The 15,653-nt window shown below is 40.5% G+C and overlaps 1 protein-coding gene across 3 annotated transcripts; it reads left to right on the forward strand.

Annotated features, from left to right (window-relative positions):
- The first annotated feature begins 3,286 nt into the window (after nt 1-3,286).
- On the forward strand, nt 3,287-6,058 carry LOC104103448 (uncharacterized). 3 transcript variants are annotated; one of them, XM_033658028.2, is made up of 3 exons: nt 3,287-3,433; nt 4,404-4,589; nt 4,897-6,058. In XM_033658028.2, exon 3 carries the CDS (start codon nt 5,254-5,256, stop codon nt 5,881-5,883), a length of 630 nt encoding a protein of 209 aa, XP_033513919.1. In that variant the 5' UTR covers nt 3,287-3,433; nt 4,404-4,589; nt 4,897-5,253; the 3' UTR covers nt 5,884-6,058. The 3 variants fall into 3 exon arrangements, with proteins under 3 accessions (XP_033513919.1, XP_033513921.1, XP_009609655.2); XM_033658030.2 differs by having other exon boundaries at nt 3,300-3,433; nt 4,491-4,589; XM_009611360.4 differs by lacking the exon at nt 4,404-4,589 and having other exon boundaries at nt 3,308-3,433.
- Nucleotides 6,059-15,653: the final 9,595 nt, after the last annotated feature.

Below are 15,653 nucleotides of genomic sequence, written 5' to 3' on the forward strand. Positions count from 1 at the left end.
GTTCAGCATGTGTTGTGATTTTGTGGTCGTAATCGAATTAGTGGAAGGTTTCGATTGATATGATGCATATTATACTTGCGATTCAGAGATGAGGGTGAGACCCTCGTGGTGTCATGTGTTTTGATGTGTTTGAACCGAGCTGCATGCCGCGGTGGAGTTATATCAGGATGAGATACTTGTGAATTGTTCATATGTTTTGATTCTCCCTTGTGTAATCAGTTTGTAGTATGGTACTGATAGGGAGTGGTGCCTGCCGGGCTTGTTTGATAGTTCTTTCATGTGTTCCCTTATATATTCAGTCATGTTCGTGTTGTGCTTATTGAGTTTTAGCTTGCGAGGTGTGTGTCCCGGTGGTGTTAGATGTGACTGTTGATTCGGGTGAGTAGTTATGAGGTCTTCATTTTTCTTCCATCATTGTTGGTTTAGTGGAGGTTTGAAACAGAGTTCTAACGGATATGAGGCTAATTGCTGGCACTGGATTAGATTACGGGCAGCTATGTTGGTCAGAGATGTTGTTATGGGCATATGTGTGATGTGTTACGTCGTATGGTTGTACCTTGTGGGTGTAGGCATAAGTTGTTGCAGCTGATAGAGGCTGATACCGGGTGTGGATGTAGGAATCGGGTCTTTTGGAGATGATCAGATGGTGAGAATTTCGGTTCTAAGGCTTATTGGTATTGGTGGAAGGGGTAAATTTCAGTTGAGGTGGTGTCGTCGGGCTTATGTGGATTGGGATAACGTGGGGTCACCCGCGGGTGTATGTAAGATGAATACATTCAATGATTTGATGACTTCTCGATGATTCTTGGCATGTTCGAGGACGAACGTTTGTTTAAGAGGGGGAGAATATAACGACCCGACTTGTCGTTTTGAGAATTAACATCTCGTTCAGCAGCTTAAGGCCCCGAGCAACTTCGTAATATATATTATGACTTGCGTGTGCGGTGGAGTTTGGTTTTCGGAAGATTCAGAATTAAATTGAAAGAACAATTTTGGTTTTGAAGCTTAAATGAAAATAGTTGACCGGAGTTTGACTTTTGAGCAAACGACTCTGAAATAAAGTTTTGATGATTCCAACAGTTCCGTATGATGATTTCAACAATTTCGTATGATTCCAACAGAAGTGGGCTCGCAAGCGCGATAAATATGTCCGTAGAAGCGGAATTGGACTGATTGTTAAGGGATCGAACTTGTCATTTTTCTTATTTCATTTTGGAATTTTTGGAGCTCGGTTCTTGAGGGATTTGAGGGTTTCTTCACGATTTCGACTTGGGTAAGTATTCTATATCCTAAAGTAACTATATTTCATAAATCAATGGTTATATTCATCATTTAATTCGAGTTTTAATGGAAGAAATTGGGATTTTTGTAAAACTCTTCAAAAACGGAAATTTAAGATTTGGAGGTCGATTTGTTATCGAAATTTGGTAATTCTTGCATGGTTGGACTCGTTATCGAATGGGTGTTTGGTTTTTCTAATTTTGGTTGGGTTCCGAGGCGCGGGCCTGGGTCGACTTTTTGGAGCGATTTTTCAATTCTTAGCTAAGATCATTATTTCATTATTTAAATTTTTTTTCTATAGTTATATTTATAATACGAAATTATTTTGGCTAGATTCGAGCCGTTCAGAGTTGTAAAATCGAGGGAAGGACCTTCTAATTGATTGATTGAGTGTGGTTTTGGGGTAAGTATATTGCTTAACCTTGTGTGGGGGAAACTACCCCTTAGGATTTGAGCCTTTGGTGCTAATTGTGTCATGTGAAGTCCGCGTACGCGAGGTGACGAGTACGTGCTTGGGCTTATTTGTGAAAATTTGACTATTTAGGGCTCTTAGGTTCTTATGTTCATTAGATATGAAGTTTTTTGCTATATTAAATCTCTCATTTACTAAATCACCCTTACGTGTCTTAATTGAAATTAATTGCTCCATATTTTACCCTTATTGCCGATTAAACTCTTATGTGCCTTGACTGAAGTTGTTGCCTCTTTTATTGCTATGCTATCCTTCTCGTAATTGTTTATCCTTGATTGAAGTTATTATTATCTTTTTCATAATCTGGTTATCCTTAATTGAATTTGCCGAATCACTTCCGTAATTGCTCCACCCTAAGTGAAGATTTATTATCCCTTATCATTGTTGACTTACCCTTAATTGGAGTCATTGATTCATGTTCTCCCTCTTATCGTTGAATTGTACTTATGTGGGATCATTGCTACACATTATCCCTTCCTTGTTGAGCTATTTATATGTTGTACCATTATATCCTGTTGTGTCTTTCCTTATGAGTTCGTTCTTCCGTCTTTTGTTTTTTGTGTTATGGAGTTCCTGAGTTGAATTACTTGTTGTACTCTTGTGTTATTGTCGTTGTTGTTGTGGTATTCAGTGTTGTGTGGCACGAGGTTTCTGCCGTGCGGATTTTATTGTGGCACGAGATTTCTGCCGTGCAGATGTTATTGTGGCACGAGGTTTCTGCCGTGCAGATGTTATTGTGGCATGAGGTTTCTGCCGTGCTTTTGTTATTATTTGTATGAAGTTTCTGCCGTGCCATTGTGATTCATTTACGATTTGAGACTACGAGGCAGTATCTCGCGGTGATTTTGGGAAAGAATAACTGAAAGAATAAGAGAGAAAAATATTAGATAACATATTTAATACCTTAACGGTAGTGTATACCATAAATATATATTTTGCTATAAAAAGTAAAAAGTAGTTATAGAAAATAATATTTTAAAAGAATTTTTATTTATAATAAATAAGGTATAAACTTTCGCTACGTAAGGTAAAATTTCCTTTAAAAAATCAATTAAAATCCAAGGAACAATACTTCATCCCAAACCATATCCACACTTCATAAGAGCTGTTCCCGTGTGACCCGTCCATTCATCATTTAGAAAGGACACAAATTCTTGATTCACCTATTCTAAGCTTCCACGTGTCCATTTCACTCTTCCTTCTCCTAGCAATTTTATTCATTCGACCAGTTTTAGAGCCCGTTTGGATGTAAGAAATTTTTTTATTTTTTTTCGATAAATTTTCAATTTTTTTGAAATTAGACTTTGGTCATAATTTTTTTAATTTTTATTTGAAAATATATTTTAAATTTTTTTAAAAATTTTAAAAACTCTAAAAAACTATTTTTTAAAATTTTCGCTTAAATCACTCACAAAACTTCAAAAACAACTAAATTTATATTCATCTCTAAACACAACTCTAATTTTCAAATACTATTTTCACTTTGTCACTCTTTTTTTTTTTTTTTTTAATTTACAATTCTTATGTCCAAACGCCCACTTAATAACATTTCAGTCTCATTCTCTCTCTCCCCTTTTTCTGTTGAATTTTGAGTGCCTTATCAATATAAGATCCATTCATACACCTTTCCATAGTACGATTCTGCAAATATATATCATCTCCTCTTTGTTTCTCCAACAGGTCTGCTATTTTTCTTTTATACAATCTTCCATTATGTTTAATTAAGATCTGTAAGTTTTATAATCTGGTGGTTATGTGGGGGTAATGGGTATGTGCGATCTGATCATATTAGCGTGTAAAAATGGTTAATTTTGTTGAAAGTTGAGGCTTTTGTATGTGGGTCGAATATGATTATCTGAATTACATTTTTTCAATTTGGATATGAACTAAAGTTGAATTGGGTTCTTTTTTTTTTTTTTTTTTTTGGTTTCTCTCTTTTGTTGTTTATGTCTGATTATTGATGAATTGGGTTTCTGTTGATTTTCAGTAGGCATCTTAAGATGATTTCAATTTTGTAAAATTGGGGTTTTGTTAATTTCCTTCCTTGCGTACCCCCACCCCCAACCCCCCCCCCCCCTCCCCCAAAAAAAAAAACCCCATTTTCCCCCATGGCGTTCTTGTTTGGGAAAATAGTATGCTAATTCCAACTAACTACGAATGGCTAAATTGTTTTTTTTAATGAAACAAGTAAGTCTTGTTAATGCATCTAATTTGATAATTTGTATGCTAGTTTCATTGTTTTTATTTCATTGTGTGCTAGCTATAATTTTATTTTTTGAAACAATTAAAGTTTTTCCAGAGTAACTTGGTCACGTCCGGCAAACCATTTCTGGAAAGTAGTACGCTAATTCAGCTACAGATGGCTAACTTATTGTTGTATGAGAAAAACTTGGGCTTTTTTGACTTGTAAAGAAAAAGGGAACAATTGGGGTTTTTTCAAATTGCTTCCTCAGTTGAGTGTTTCTTTTCTTTTTTTCTGAAACTTGTTAGCTAGTTCCGCTACGACTGACTAAAATTTTGTCTTATGAAACAACTAAATTATATTTAGGAGTTGCTTTTCCTTTCTTTTTTTTCATCAAAGGGATGAAATTATAATGCATGATGGGATTTTGAGATAGTAAGCTGATATGGAAGCTCTTAATACCTCCAGGTGTTCATAAGATCAATTTGTGGAATCATGGAGGATTTTGTCCCTGCAAATGATTTAAGTGATGTTAATTATCTGTCATTTACCCAGGGATTTTGATGCTTTGTTAAGAAATATATCTATGGTGGAACGTTAATCCCAGCCAGTCAATTTCGAAATATACTCAAATGGATGGCTTGGGTTTACCAGGTGCATTCTTTCCATTCAAGAAATAGTCATTTGCTAATGTAGCTATCAAGCTGTTCATCTCGTATCTTTCTCTCCATTGTTGTTGTGGTGGTGGAAGTGTTAGTGATATCTAGTTCGGTTTTCTCCAGACAAGGAAGATAACTGTTGTAATGCATCTTACTTATGGAGGTTCATGAGTCATTAATTGACCTGTCTAGGTTTTTCTTTGTGATACACATGATGTAGTATGAACTTTATTAATTCCATTTTGGAAATGTCTTTCATTCTAATGTACTTTATTTACATATTTTCTTTTGTCTGCTTGTAGGAGGGAAGGCCATGTGAGTGGTTTGAAGCAGAGTGAACAGATAATATATTAAATTTCAGTGGCGATATTAGTTTGGTATTGCTGGGAGATGGTTAAACGCAAGGGTTGTGAGAAACTGGGAAGAATGGTGAGGGACAGGTCTGGTAGTGCTTACCAGTCTTCTCTTCTTCAGTCCCCTGTTGTTTCTGTTTGGGATTGTATTGTGCGCAAAATGAGGTATTCCTATATACCTGAGTGGGTGTAGCTGCAGTTTTAGTATTTTGGTTTCATTACAGTTTTCATATTTGGAATCATTAGTTTTTTGCTATAGTATTAATAACAAAGTATAGAAGGAAACGGAAATAAATAGTTGTAGAGATGGAATGTGCTAAAGCTTCACCTGTTGTTAGAAAAGGGAACAAGAAGCAAGTAAAGGATGAGTTGGATCGGATTAAACAGGCTGAAAAAAAAAAGAGGCGCTTAGAGAAAGCCTTGGCTACTTCAGCTGCCATCCGCTCCGAATTAGAAAAGAAGAAACAGAAAAAGAAAGAAGAACAGCAAAAGCTTGATGAAGAGGGTGCTGCAATCGCTGAGGCAGTTGCTCTGCATGTCCTAGTAGGTGAGGACTCAGATGATTCATGTAAGCTTTTGCTGGAGAAGGATGAAGAATCAAACCCATGGGATATTGGTAGCAATTTTGATTTTTTTATGGGCGGATATAGAGCCATGCTTCCTCATCAAGAACTCCCAAAATATTCAGTTGAAGGATCACGGTGGGTGTCTGGTCCCAACAGGTATGGATGCATGTGTGAGCAGGAAAATACCACGTGGATGGTCTCTTCTGTACCTTGGGCAGGGAATGGTCACCATCAATGGTTTGATGTGGGGAATTGGGAGTTTGCCAGACTTTCTGCTGGACTTCTTGCAGCACAAGCTGTCTCATCACTTCAGATTGCAGAAGATGCTCTAATGGACTCATATGTCTTCAGTCGGATGCTGAGAGAGTGAACTGGAGGTCTAACGTCTATCATCCAGTTGGTCGGTACTTTATGAGATGTTTTTTTTTTGTGGTTTCGAATAATTCCATGTATATATATTTCTGATGAACTCAATCCGCATTGTTTTTGACTTTTTATGCTTGTGTCGGTCGTAAGCCTTTAAAATTCACTACATAATTCCTGGATGATTATTGCACTACGAATGTTACATTGTTGTTCTGATTGTGAAACTATAGTATGCTGTTGTTGATGGGAATCCACAGCTTAGATTAATTAGAGATAATCCTGAGGGCATCCATCTATTGGGAAATTTGAATTGTCTCTTTGGTAGAAAATTGAGCAAGAAATTGTTCTGTTCGCGTTTTAACTGGTATTGTATCATTTTCTTAGATATATTAAGTTTTGATTTGAAGGTGTTCATGTGGTCTACCCAATGTTGGGCCACGCGAGCCACCAATTCTGAGCCATTGTCTTCATCTTCTTCTTCTTCCTCCCTTAGCCATTGAATCACATCCGCAGGCAGGGTAACGATGTCTTTCTTTAGCTTACGAACCAGATTCTTCTTAGACTTTGGATCCTCGAAGGTTGAGGTCCTTTTCCTCTTCTTATCGGGGTCGAAGTCTCCTCCTCATCAGACGGGGGCCTCATGACCGCATCTTTGCCCAAGCCTGTACACGAGAAAATTGAATAAGTAGAAGAAGGGCATCTTAATCAAATCATCAAATACACAAAAAGTGGGCTTACCATGAGTATTGGCCTCCCATCGGCCCTTTGCTAAATCGCGCCATGAGCGCTCGGCGCATGTAGAGGTCGAGGCCAGGTTCCGAACCCAGCTCTCGAGGTTGGGAATCGCACGAGGCATCTAAGCGACTGCTAAATCATGGAAAAAGACATCAATGAGAAAATATAAAGGAACAAATAATACATGGACGGTGGCCTCATGACCGGGGTCGAAGTCTCCTCCTCATCAGACGGAGGCCTCATGACCGCATCCTTGCCCAAGCCTGTACACGAGAAAATTGAATAAGTAGAAGAAGGGCATCTTAATCAAATCATCAAATACACAAAAAGTGGGCTTACCATGAGTCTTGGCCTCCCATCGGCCCTTTGCTAAATCGCGCCATGAGCGCTCGGTGCATGTAGAGGTCGAGACTAGGTTCCGAACCCAGCTCTCGAGGTTGGGAATCGCACGAGGCATCCAAGCGACTGCTAAATCATGGAAAAAGACATCAATGAGAAAATATAAAGGAACAAATAATACATGGAAGCTAACAGTGAGACGGTACTTATGATTCATGTTCCATTTCTCAGGAAATGGCATCTTATCGGCTGGGATTAGGTCAGAAGTCCTCACTCGAATGAACCGGCCCATCCAGCCTCGATCATTGTCCTCATCTATGCTCAAGAATAGCACTTTGGTAGCCCGATGTTAGAGTTTTATTAACCCGCCTCGATAGAGGCGGGGGCTATACAATCTGATAAGGTGATCGAGGGTGAAAGGGAGCCCCTTGACTTTGCTCACGAAGAATCAGAGAAGAATAATAATTCACCAAAAGGAAGGATGGATTTGGCCTAGAGTTATTTGATATTGATGGCAAAAATCAACAATGACGGGGTTGAGGGGGACCAGCGTGAAAGGGTAAGTGTAAACACTTAGAAACCCTTCCACATGGGTGGTGATGTCTTCTTCGGGGGTCGGGATCACCACCTCTTTGCCCTCCCAGTTGCAGTCTTTCTTTACCTACTTAAGGTATCCCTCAGTTATCGAGCATATATACCTCGACATTGGCTCGCATCGACCAGGAATCGACGAGGCTTTATCGGTCTTGAAATCAAAGTTTAGAGCGCACCCCCCAGGAATGCATTCCTCAAGAGGGGTCCACCGGCATTTTTCCGCCGGCCGATTGAGAAGATGAAGCAATTTCTTTTTATGGTACTGTTTTCGACGTTTTTTCCATTGTTTTGTAAGTTTGAAGAAGAGGAAGATAATAGGACCTGGTGTTTGAGAAAGAATTAATAGCAAAACCTGAAGATTTGTAAAAGGGAAGAACTTAGGAGATGTAAAAGCTTTGGAGATTAGAAGAAAGTGAAAGTAAAGTTTGAATCAATGAGGAAGGGGTCTATTTATTGGATTCACGGTGATGGTTCAAAGGCAGTAGTGGCCGACCACCAACTGACATTCATTAATGACTTGGGGAACTGCACCGACGGGACGTTTCGATCACTCCCGTCGCTTATGTCACGAGGATGACGTCATGACATGTCGAGATAGAAAATCGAAGGCTCAATTCGTTTCTTGTCATTTCACTCCAAAAAATGAGGGGACTATCTGTATACGGTTAAAATTGGGACCACCCGATTTTACTATTTGACCAAGACCGGGAGGTCGCATCAAATGATGGCCTCGTAACGGAATAGACTAAATCACGAGGATAAGGTACCGAGTTCAAAATTGAGGTACCTATCGAGATCGAGGCTAGTAGCGATCGAAGCCAAATGAGACAGACATCGAGCAAGATCGAAGATAGCACAATAACAGGAAGTCGAGATATCCGTGACTGGTCAAGGATCATGGCGTAAATCTCGAAACGGATCAAATCAGAAAAGGTTAATTAGCTTATCATGGGATTTCTTTCTGTAATTAGAATTATACCATAAGGGGAATTCTTCTACTATTTAAGGGAGGGAGGGGGGGTTCTAATCATCTGTAAGACACATTGTTTACAGATATCAAAGCAATATAATTCTCTTTCTCATTTATACTATTGTTCATCAGCTTGTTATATTTTAATTGTTCTCGCATTAACCAGTTCGAAGGTATCCAAACTCGAGGGATGAGTTCCATTCTAACACTAGCTTGCTTTACTTTATAGTTCATTTTTGTTATTAAATCTTCATATTTATCAATTAGTATTAAGTGCAATCACGTATTCTTAAAACCACATTAGAAGTTTAATTATTATCCAATTTTAAGGGTAAACAGACTGCACTGCTGAAGAATTTTGCACGCCAAGAAACAATACAGCAGCACACAGAGAATCTTTTGCATTGAAAAAATCTTGTTTCCATCTCCTAAAATATGGTGCAAGCAAACATTAGTCTAGAAACTAAGAGAAACAGAAATCTTGAAAATCAGGAACATTTCTTGTAGTGTATCTTGTATTTATTTTTTACCTCTTGGAGCTGAGATTCCATAATTTTGTGCCACACATTATAGCAACGAAGATCATAAAATAGAAGCCTGATAGCTGTATATGGAGGATTTCTCCAGTATGACCAGTGCTATTTCGCTATGCATTGTGTGTAGAAAGACAGAGTATTTTGTAGGGAAGTATAGATCATTTGAATCTAGGGCTGGCACACTTAGTTCCTTTATTAATGCTTCATTTCTCCTGAATTATATTGTAAATCAATCTAGCTTAGAATCATGATTAAATATTTGTAATTCCACAGTTTCAACTAGAGTTTGATTTTTGTTTCAAGAGATTTCGTACTTATTCAACTCTGAGTTCTTGTACAATTCTGCAAAGTCAATTCCAAGAAATGCTTCTTGTGCTGCTGTAGTGATCTCCAACATCCATATTGCAGGATTATAACCATCTTTGATTTTAGGGACTCTTTTATTCCCTGAGGCAAATAAGAAAAGAGCCCTTAGTTTTAGTACCTAGCCGGCATTATGATGCCAATTATTCTACCTAGGTTTATTTTATCACCTCGAAATACTTGGTAATTAAGCTGAGAAGAATGGCGTCCTAATGGATTGACATATATTTCTTCAGCTCCTCTTTTCAGGAGAAGCAGCTGCAGTTTGTTTTAGGATAATTAGCCTTCTTTTCTTGGAAGAAGATTACTTATAATTTCTAAAATCTATTTAAAGTAAATATTCTGACCTCATAAAAAATGCTTGGCCGATGAATGGTGCATACAACTGTTCGACCAGTATCTACTGTGCTTCTAACTGTCTTTATCACTATTGGAACTGCCCTAGCATCTAATCCCGGGGTTGGTTCATCCATGATTATAATGAAGGGATTGGCAACAAGCTCAACTGCAATAGTAAGTCTCTTTCTCTGTTCAGTTGGTAGACCATTCGCTCCAGGCAACCCGACTACTGATTTTCTTATTGGGTTAGCTCTACAAGTTCCATGACCGTTTCAATATACATCTGCAGCATCGGTATCTAGTTTATTAGCAGCCAGTTTATATAAGCATTACTAGTTTATCTTTCTAGTTGCAGTCTTTCCGAGGCAATCAAAGCCAAGCAGAATATTGCAGGGATTCATTTACTGTCACATGGTGAATGAATGTCAACTTGCTCACAGTATCGTGCTATTCGAGAAAATGTTTCTTGCTCTTTGGGGTATCCCGATATAGTGATGCTTCCCTCAATGTATCCGCCAGTTTTCCTACAAGCTAAGACATCCATTAGGGTCGTCTTACCCGCTCCAGTAACACCCATCAGAGCTGTCAAAACTCCAGTCCTAAAAGCACCACTTACACCTTTCAAGAGTTCAAGCCAATCCTCAGTAATTCCTTGAGCTTTCATTTTCTGGAGTCACAACATTGCTTTTATTTTGTGCACCATATAAACTTAAATAGCAAAAAGAGTTTAGCTTTTATCATCTGTAGCATTGGCTTGAGTATTACTTGCGAACATGTATATTATTTTTGTAAAAGTTTCAATAAAATTTTGTGGGCCCATCAAAAATGACATAATGAACAATAATCATCGCTTCGCCATGACTACCTGCTGCATATCTAATATCATCAAAAGCAAAACTGAGGGGATCAATAGGAAGAATCATTCCTCTTTTCCTCTTCCTGTTTGCATCGGCCTCGTTGATGCTGCCAGCTCTTTCTTCATTTTTGCAAAATAAAGGCCGAGGTTTCCCAAATGCTGCACAAACAGCACTAACACTCAATTAACATGTTGTCCTTGTATATATGGAATAGAGATTAGATTGCAAAACATGAGTTAACTGGATTCTTACGATTGAGATAAGTTAAGGCCACAGAGAAAAAGAAATTAAAGAGCAAAACATATCCGAGAAGAGCCCCTACTCCATTTTAACACCCGCTTGCATATGGAAAGAGTCCACGCGATTGTAAGAATGTTTCGCCTAAGCTATCCGTGGAGTTTGGAGGAACCTGCAAAATAAAGAAAAGGTGAACTGCAAACCTTTGACATCTTCTTTTTCATACAAGTCCATAATCTCTTACTTACATGTGCCCTACCTAACTCTTCACGAGAAATTCATTGACAGTAATTGCATTCTGTGCATACATTTTAGGTGAAAACCAGTAGCCCCATATCCACCATTTTTCACATCATCTTATAGACAATTAGCATTATCCTAGTTGATGCAAATCACAAAAAGGCTGGGCGAGCATATAAGATTGCCTACAATTTTAAATTTTGCAAGCAACATTAGTCACAATGTTGCTGCTATTATTCGAGATGACCTTCTTTTTTGCTTATGATGAAAACGTCATCAATTTGGTATCCCATGGAATGAGCTGAATAGTAGATTCTAGAGTTACCTCACATGTCACACCAAGAAAATACTTTTTCTCATCTTATACAAATGTCGACTACGGAGTTTTAAAGATGGGCAATGCCAGTGAGGTTAAGGTCTTTGGTGTTGGCACAGTTTGTTTGAAAACTAGTAATTGTTCAACATTAGTTTTTCAGAATGTCAAGCATGCTCTAGACTTTCTTTTCAATTTGATCTCCGTAGGAAGATAAGACGATGAAGGTTATCATAATGCCCTCTTTAATGGCCAATGGAAGCTCACCAAGGGCTCATTAATAGTGGCTCGAGGAGTCAAGTCTTCTCATTTATATGTGATGCAAGACTCTATTCTTAGTGAATCCATAAATCTGGTGGAAAGTGACATTTTATCAGAATTGTGGCACAAGAGACCGAGTCATATGAGCGAGAGGGAAATTACGTATTTGGCTAAGAAAATTTTTCTTCCTGGAGTGAAACAAGCTCGTACTTCACCTGCTAACAGTTCAAGCACCTAGATACAAACTCCACTATATCTTTCTTCATTCTCCTCCACCAATAGTGCTACCTCAACTCCTTATACATCTTTGTAGCACCCGGATGAATGGAATACCATGAACTTTGGGCCTCCTCAAGAATCAACTCACGTAACCCATCTACATCGGGCACACAAATCCGACCCTGCATCCGCAACGCCCCATCATCTCCAATAGAAACCTCTTTGGCATCACCATGCTGAACCATGTCCTTAAGGATAAGCAAATGGGGGTCGTCATACTGACGCTCTCTGATGCGATCATATAAAGAAGACCGAGAAATCACACAAACTAGAACACGAATAGGCTCCAAAATATCTAACCTCACGAACTGATTGGCCAAAGCCTGAACATCTGATGCAAGAAGTCTCTTACCAACAGGAATATATGCAAGGCTGCCCATACTCACCGCCTTTCTACTCAAGGCATCGGCCACTACATCGGCCTTCCCAGGATGATACAAAATGGTAATATCATAGTCTTTTAACAGCTCCAACCAACTCCAATGCCTCAAATTTAGATCCTTTTGCTTGAACAAGTGCTGTAGACTTCATTGATTTGTAAATACCTCATAAGACACGCCGTAGAGATAATGCCTCCAAAGCTTCAATGCATGGACAATGGCTGCCAATTCTAAGTCATAAACGAGGTCGTTCTTCTCATGGGGCTTCAACTGGTGTGAAGCATAAGAAATCACTCTACCCTACTGCATCAACACACACCCAATATCAATCCGATAAGCATCACAATACAATGTATAAGAACCCGATGCTGAAGGCAAAAGCTAGAACTGGAGCTGTGGTCAAGGTAGTCTTGAGCTTCTGAAAGCTCTCCTCACACTCATCGGACCACCTGGATGGGGCACCCTTCTGGGTCAACCTAGTCAAAGGTGAAGCAATAGACGAGAAACCCTCCACGAAGCAGTGATAATATCCGGCCAAGCCAAGAAAATTCCGAATCTCAGTAGCTGAAGATGGTGTGGGCCAACTCTGAAGCACCTCAATCTTCTTTGGATCCACCTTGATATCCTTACCAGACACCACGTGCCCCAAGAACACCACCGAACTGAGCCAAAACTCACACTTGGAGAACATAGCATAAAGCTTCTCATCCCTCAATGTCTATAGTACAATCCTCAAATGTTGTGCATGCACCTCCTGGCCACGTGAGTACACCAGGATATCATCAATAAATACTATGACAAACGAATCAAGATATGGCTAGAATACACTGTTCATCAGATGCATGAATGCTGCTGGGGCATTTGTCAGCCCAAAAGACATCACTAGGAACTCTTAGTGACCATAGCGGGTCCTGAATGCCGTCTTTAGAATATCAAAATCCCGAATCTTCAACTGGTGATAGCTAGACCTCAAATCAATCTTCGAGAACACTTTAGCTCCCTGCAGCTGGTCAAATCAGTTATCAATGGGCGGCAAAGGATACTTGTTCTTAATCGTAACTTTGTTCAACTGCTTATAGTCAATGCACATTCGTATAGTACCATCCTTCTTCTTCCCAAACAGAACTGGTACACCCAAGGCAACACACTAGGCCTAATGAACCCCTTATCAAAAAGCTCATGAAGCTGCTCTTTCAATTCCTTCAACTCTGCTGGTGCCATACGATACGGAGGAATAGAAATAGGCTGAGTGCCCGACACCAAATCAATACCAAAATTAATGTCGGGTGGCATGCCCGACATTTGCAGGAAACACATCCGGAAAGTCTCGCACTACCGGAACAGAATCAATAGTAGGAGTATCAGAACCACCATCCCTCACAAAAGCCAAATATGCCATACATCCCTTCCCAACCATCCGTTGGGCCTTCAGATGTGAAATCACCCTACAGGGAATGTAGTCCAGAGAACCTCTCCACTCGATCCTAGGCAACCCCGGCATCGCCAACGTCACGGTCTTAGCGTAACAATCCGAAATAGCATGACATGGGGACAACCAATCCATGCCTAGAATCACGTCAAAATCAACCATACTAAGCAATAAGAGATCAATTCTCGTCTCCACTCCCCCAATGCTCACCACACACGACCGATACACACGGTCCACAATAATAGAATCTCCCACCAGCGTAGATACATGAACATGCAAAACTAAGGAATCATGGGGCATATCCAAAAAATGAGCAAAATACGATGATACATATGAATAAGTGGAACCAGAGTAAAATAATATGGAAGCATCCATGTGGCATACTGAGACAATACCTATGATCACTGTATCTGAAGCAACGACCTCTAACCTGGATGGAAAAGCATATCATCGAGCATGACCGCCACCTGATCAGCCTCCCCCTCTAGGGCAACCTTTAGCTGCCTGAGCCCCACCCCGAGCTGGCTGAGCGGGTGGTGAAGTAACTAGTGCGGAAGTCATAACTTGATCCTTATGCTAAACTGGACCTCCCAAGAGACGGGGACAATAGTTCCTCACATGTCCAAACTCTCCACACTCGAAGAAACTCCGATCCATCAATGGATGTGGAGACTTAATCGGACCTCGAGAACCAAAATAACTGCTAGAAGGAACTGGTACCGATGAATTCTAAACTGATGGAGCACGGTATGAACTTTGAGCTGGGAGGGAACTGAGAGATGACTGACCTGAACGAGCACTATATGAACTATGGCTAGCTGATGCACCACGATGAACTGGACGAGCCATCTGAGCGGGTCTATAAGGACAACCCTTGCTGTGGTGGGACAGTCCTCCAGATGAGGCACTACTGAAACTACCCGAACCATGAGGCCTCCTGGCCTCCCTTTCCTAATGATCTTAACTACAAACCTGCTCTAGCCGCCTAGCAATATCAACCACCTTGTCAAACCTAGCACCTGATGCAACCTCCTGAATCATGATGAAGCACGGTCCATAGTTGAGGCCATCAATGAACCTCCTAATTTGCTCTCTCTCGGTGGGGACTAACCATACCGCATGACTAGCCAACTCTGAAAATCTCATCTCATACTGGGTCACTGATATATATACCTCCTAGCGTAGTTGCCCAAACTACATACACAACTCCTCCCTGCGGGTCTGTGGAACAAACTTCTCTAAGAAGAGAATTGAGAACTCATGCCACGTAAGTGGTGCAGTGTCGGCTGGCCTGCTCAACTCATAGGCCTCCCACCATCTGAAGGCTGCCCCCGACAGTTGAAAAGTAGTAAATGAGACTCCACTAGTCTCCAGAATACCCGCCGTGTGAAGGATCCACTGGCATCTGTCTAAGAAATCCTGAGCATCCTCTGACTCAGCCCCACTGAACTCTGGAGGCCTGAGCCTCCAAAATCGCTCTAGCCTCTTCTGCTCCTCGTCACTCATAGGTGGACAACCCTGGGCTTGAGCAACTGCGACCGACTGGGCTGGTAGTACCCCTGGTGTCTGAAGTCTCTGAACCACCTGCTCTGGAATACGGGCGGCACGAGTTTGAGCACCTCTCCCGGCCTGAGAAATGGATGGTGCAGCCAGAACTGAAACCACCTTAGCAAGGCTAGTTCTTACCGTCAATATATGGGGCAGAGTCTCTTGAAGGCCTGGAATCACAATGGGCACAACTAGTGCCTGAGCTGGTCCCACCAGCTCAACCACATCTGGTATCTGCTCCTGAGCTGGAGCAACTGGTGCCTCCACAGGTGCTTCTCTAGCTACTGTACGAGCTGCACCTTTTCCTCTACCGCGGCCCCGGACTCTCGCGACCCTCGCTGGTGGTACTAGTGG

Source organism: Nicotiana tomentosiformis, chromosome 6 (assembly GCF_000390325.3).
Source record: "Nicotiana tomentosiformis chromosome 6, ASM39032v3, whole genome shotgun sequence".
Classification (NCBI taxonomy): domain Eukaryota; kingdom Viridiplantae; phylum Streptophyta; class Magnoliopsida; order Solanales; family Solanaceae; genus Nicotiana; species Nicotiana tomentosiformis.

Bases quoted from the DNA above. Each gene is read 5' to 3' on its own strand.
- LOC104103448 (XM_033658028.2), top strand. From the start codon at position 5,254: ATGGAATGTGCTAAAGCTTCACCTGTTGTTAGAAAAGGGAACAAGAAG.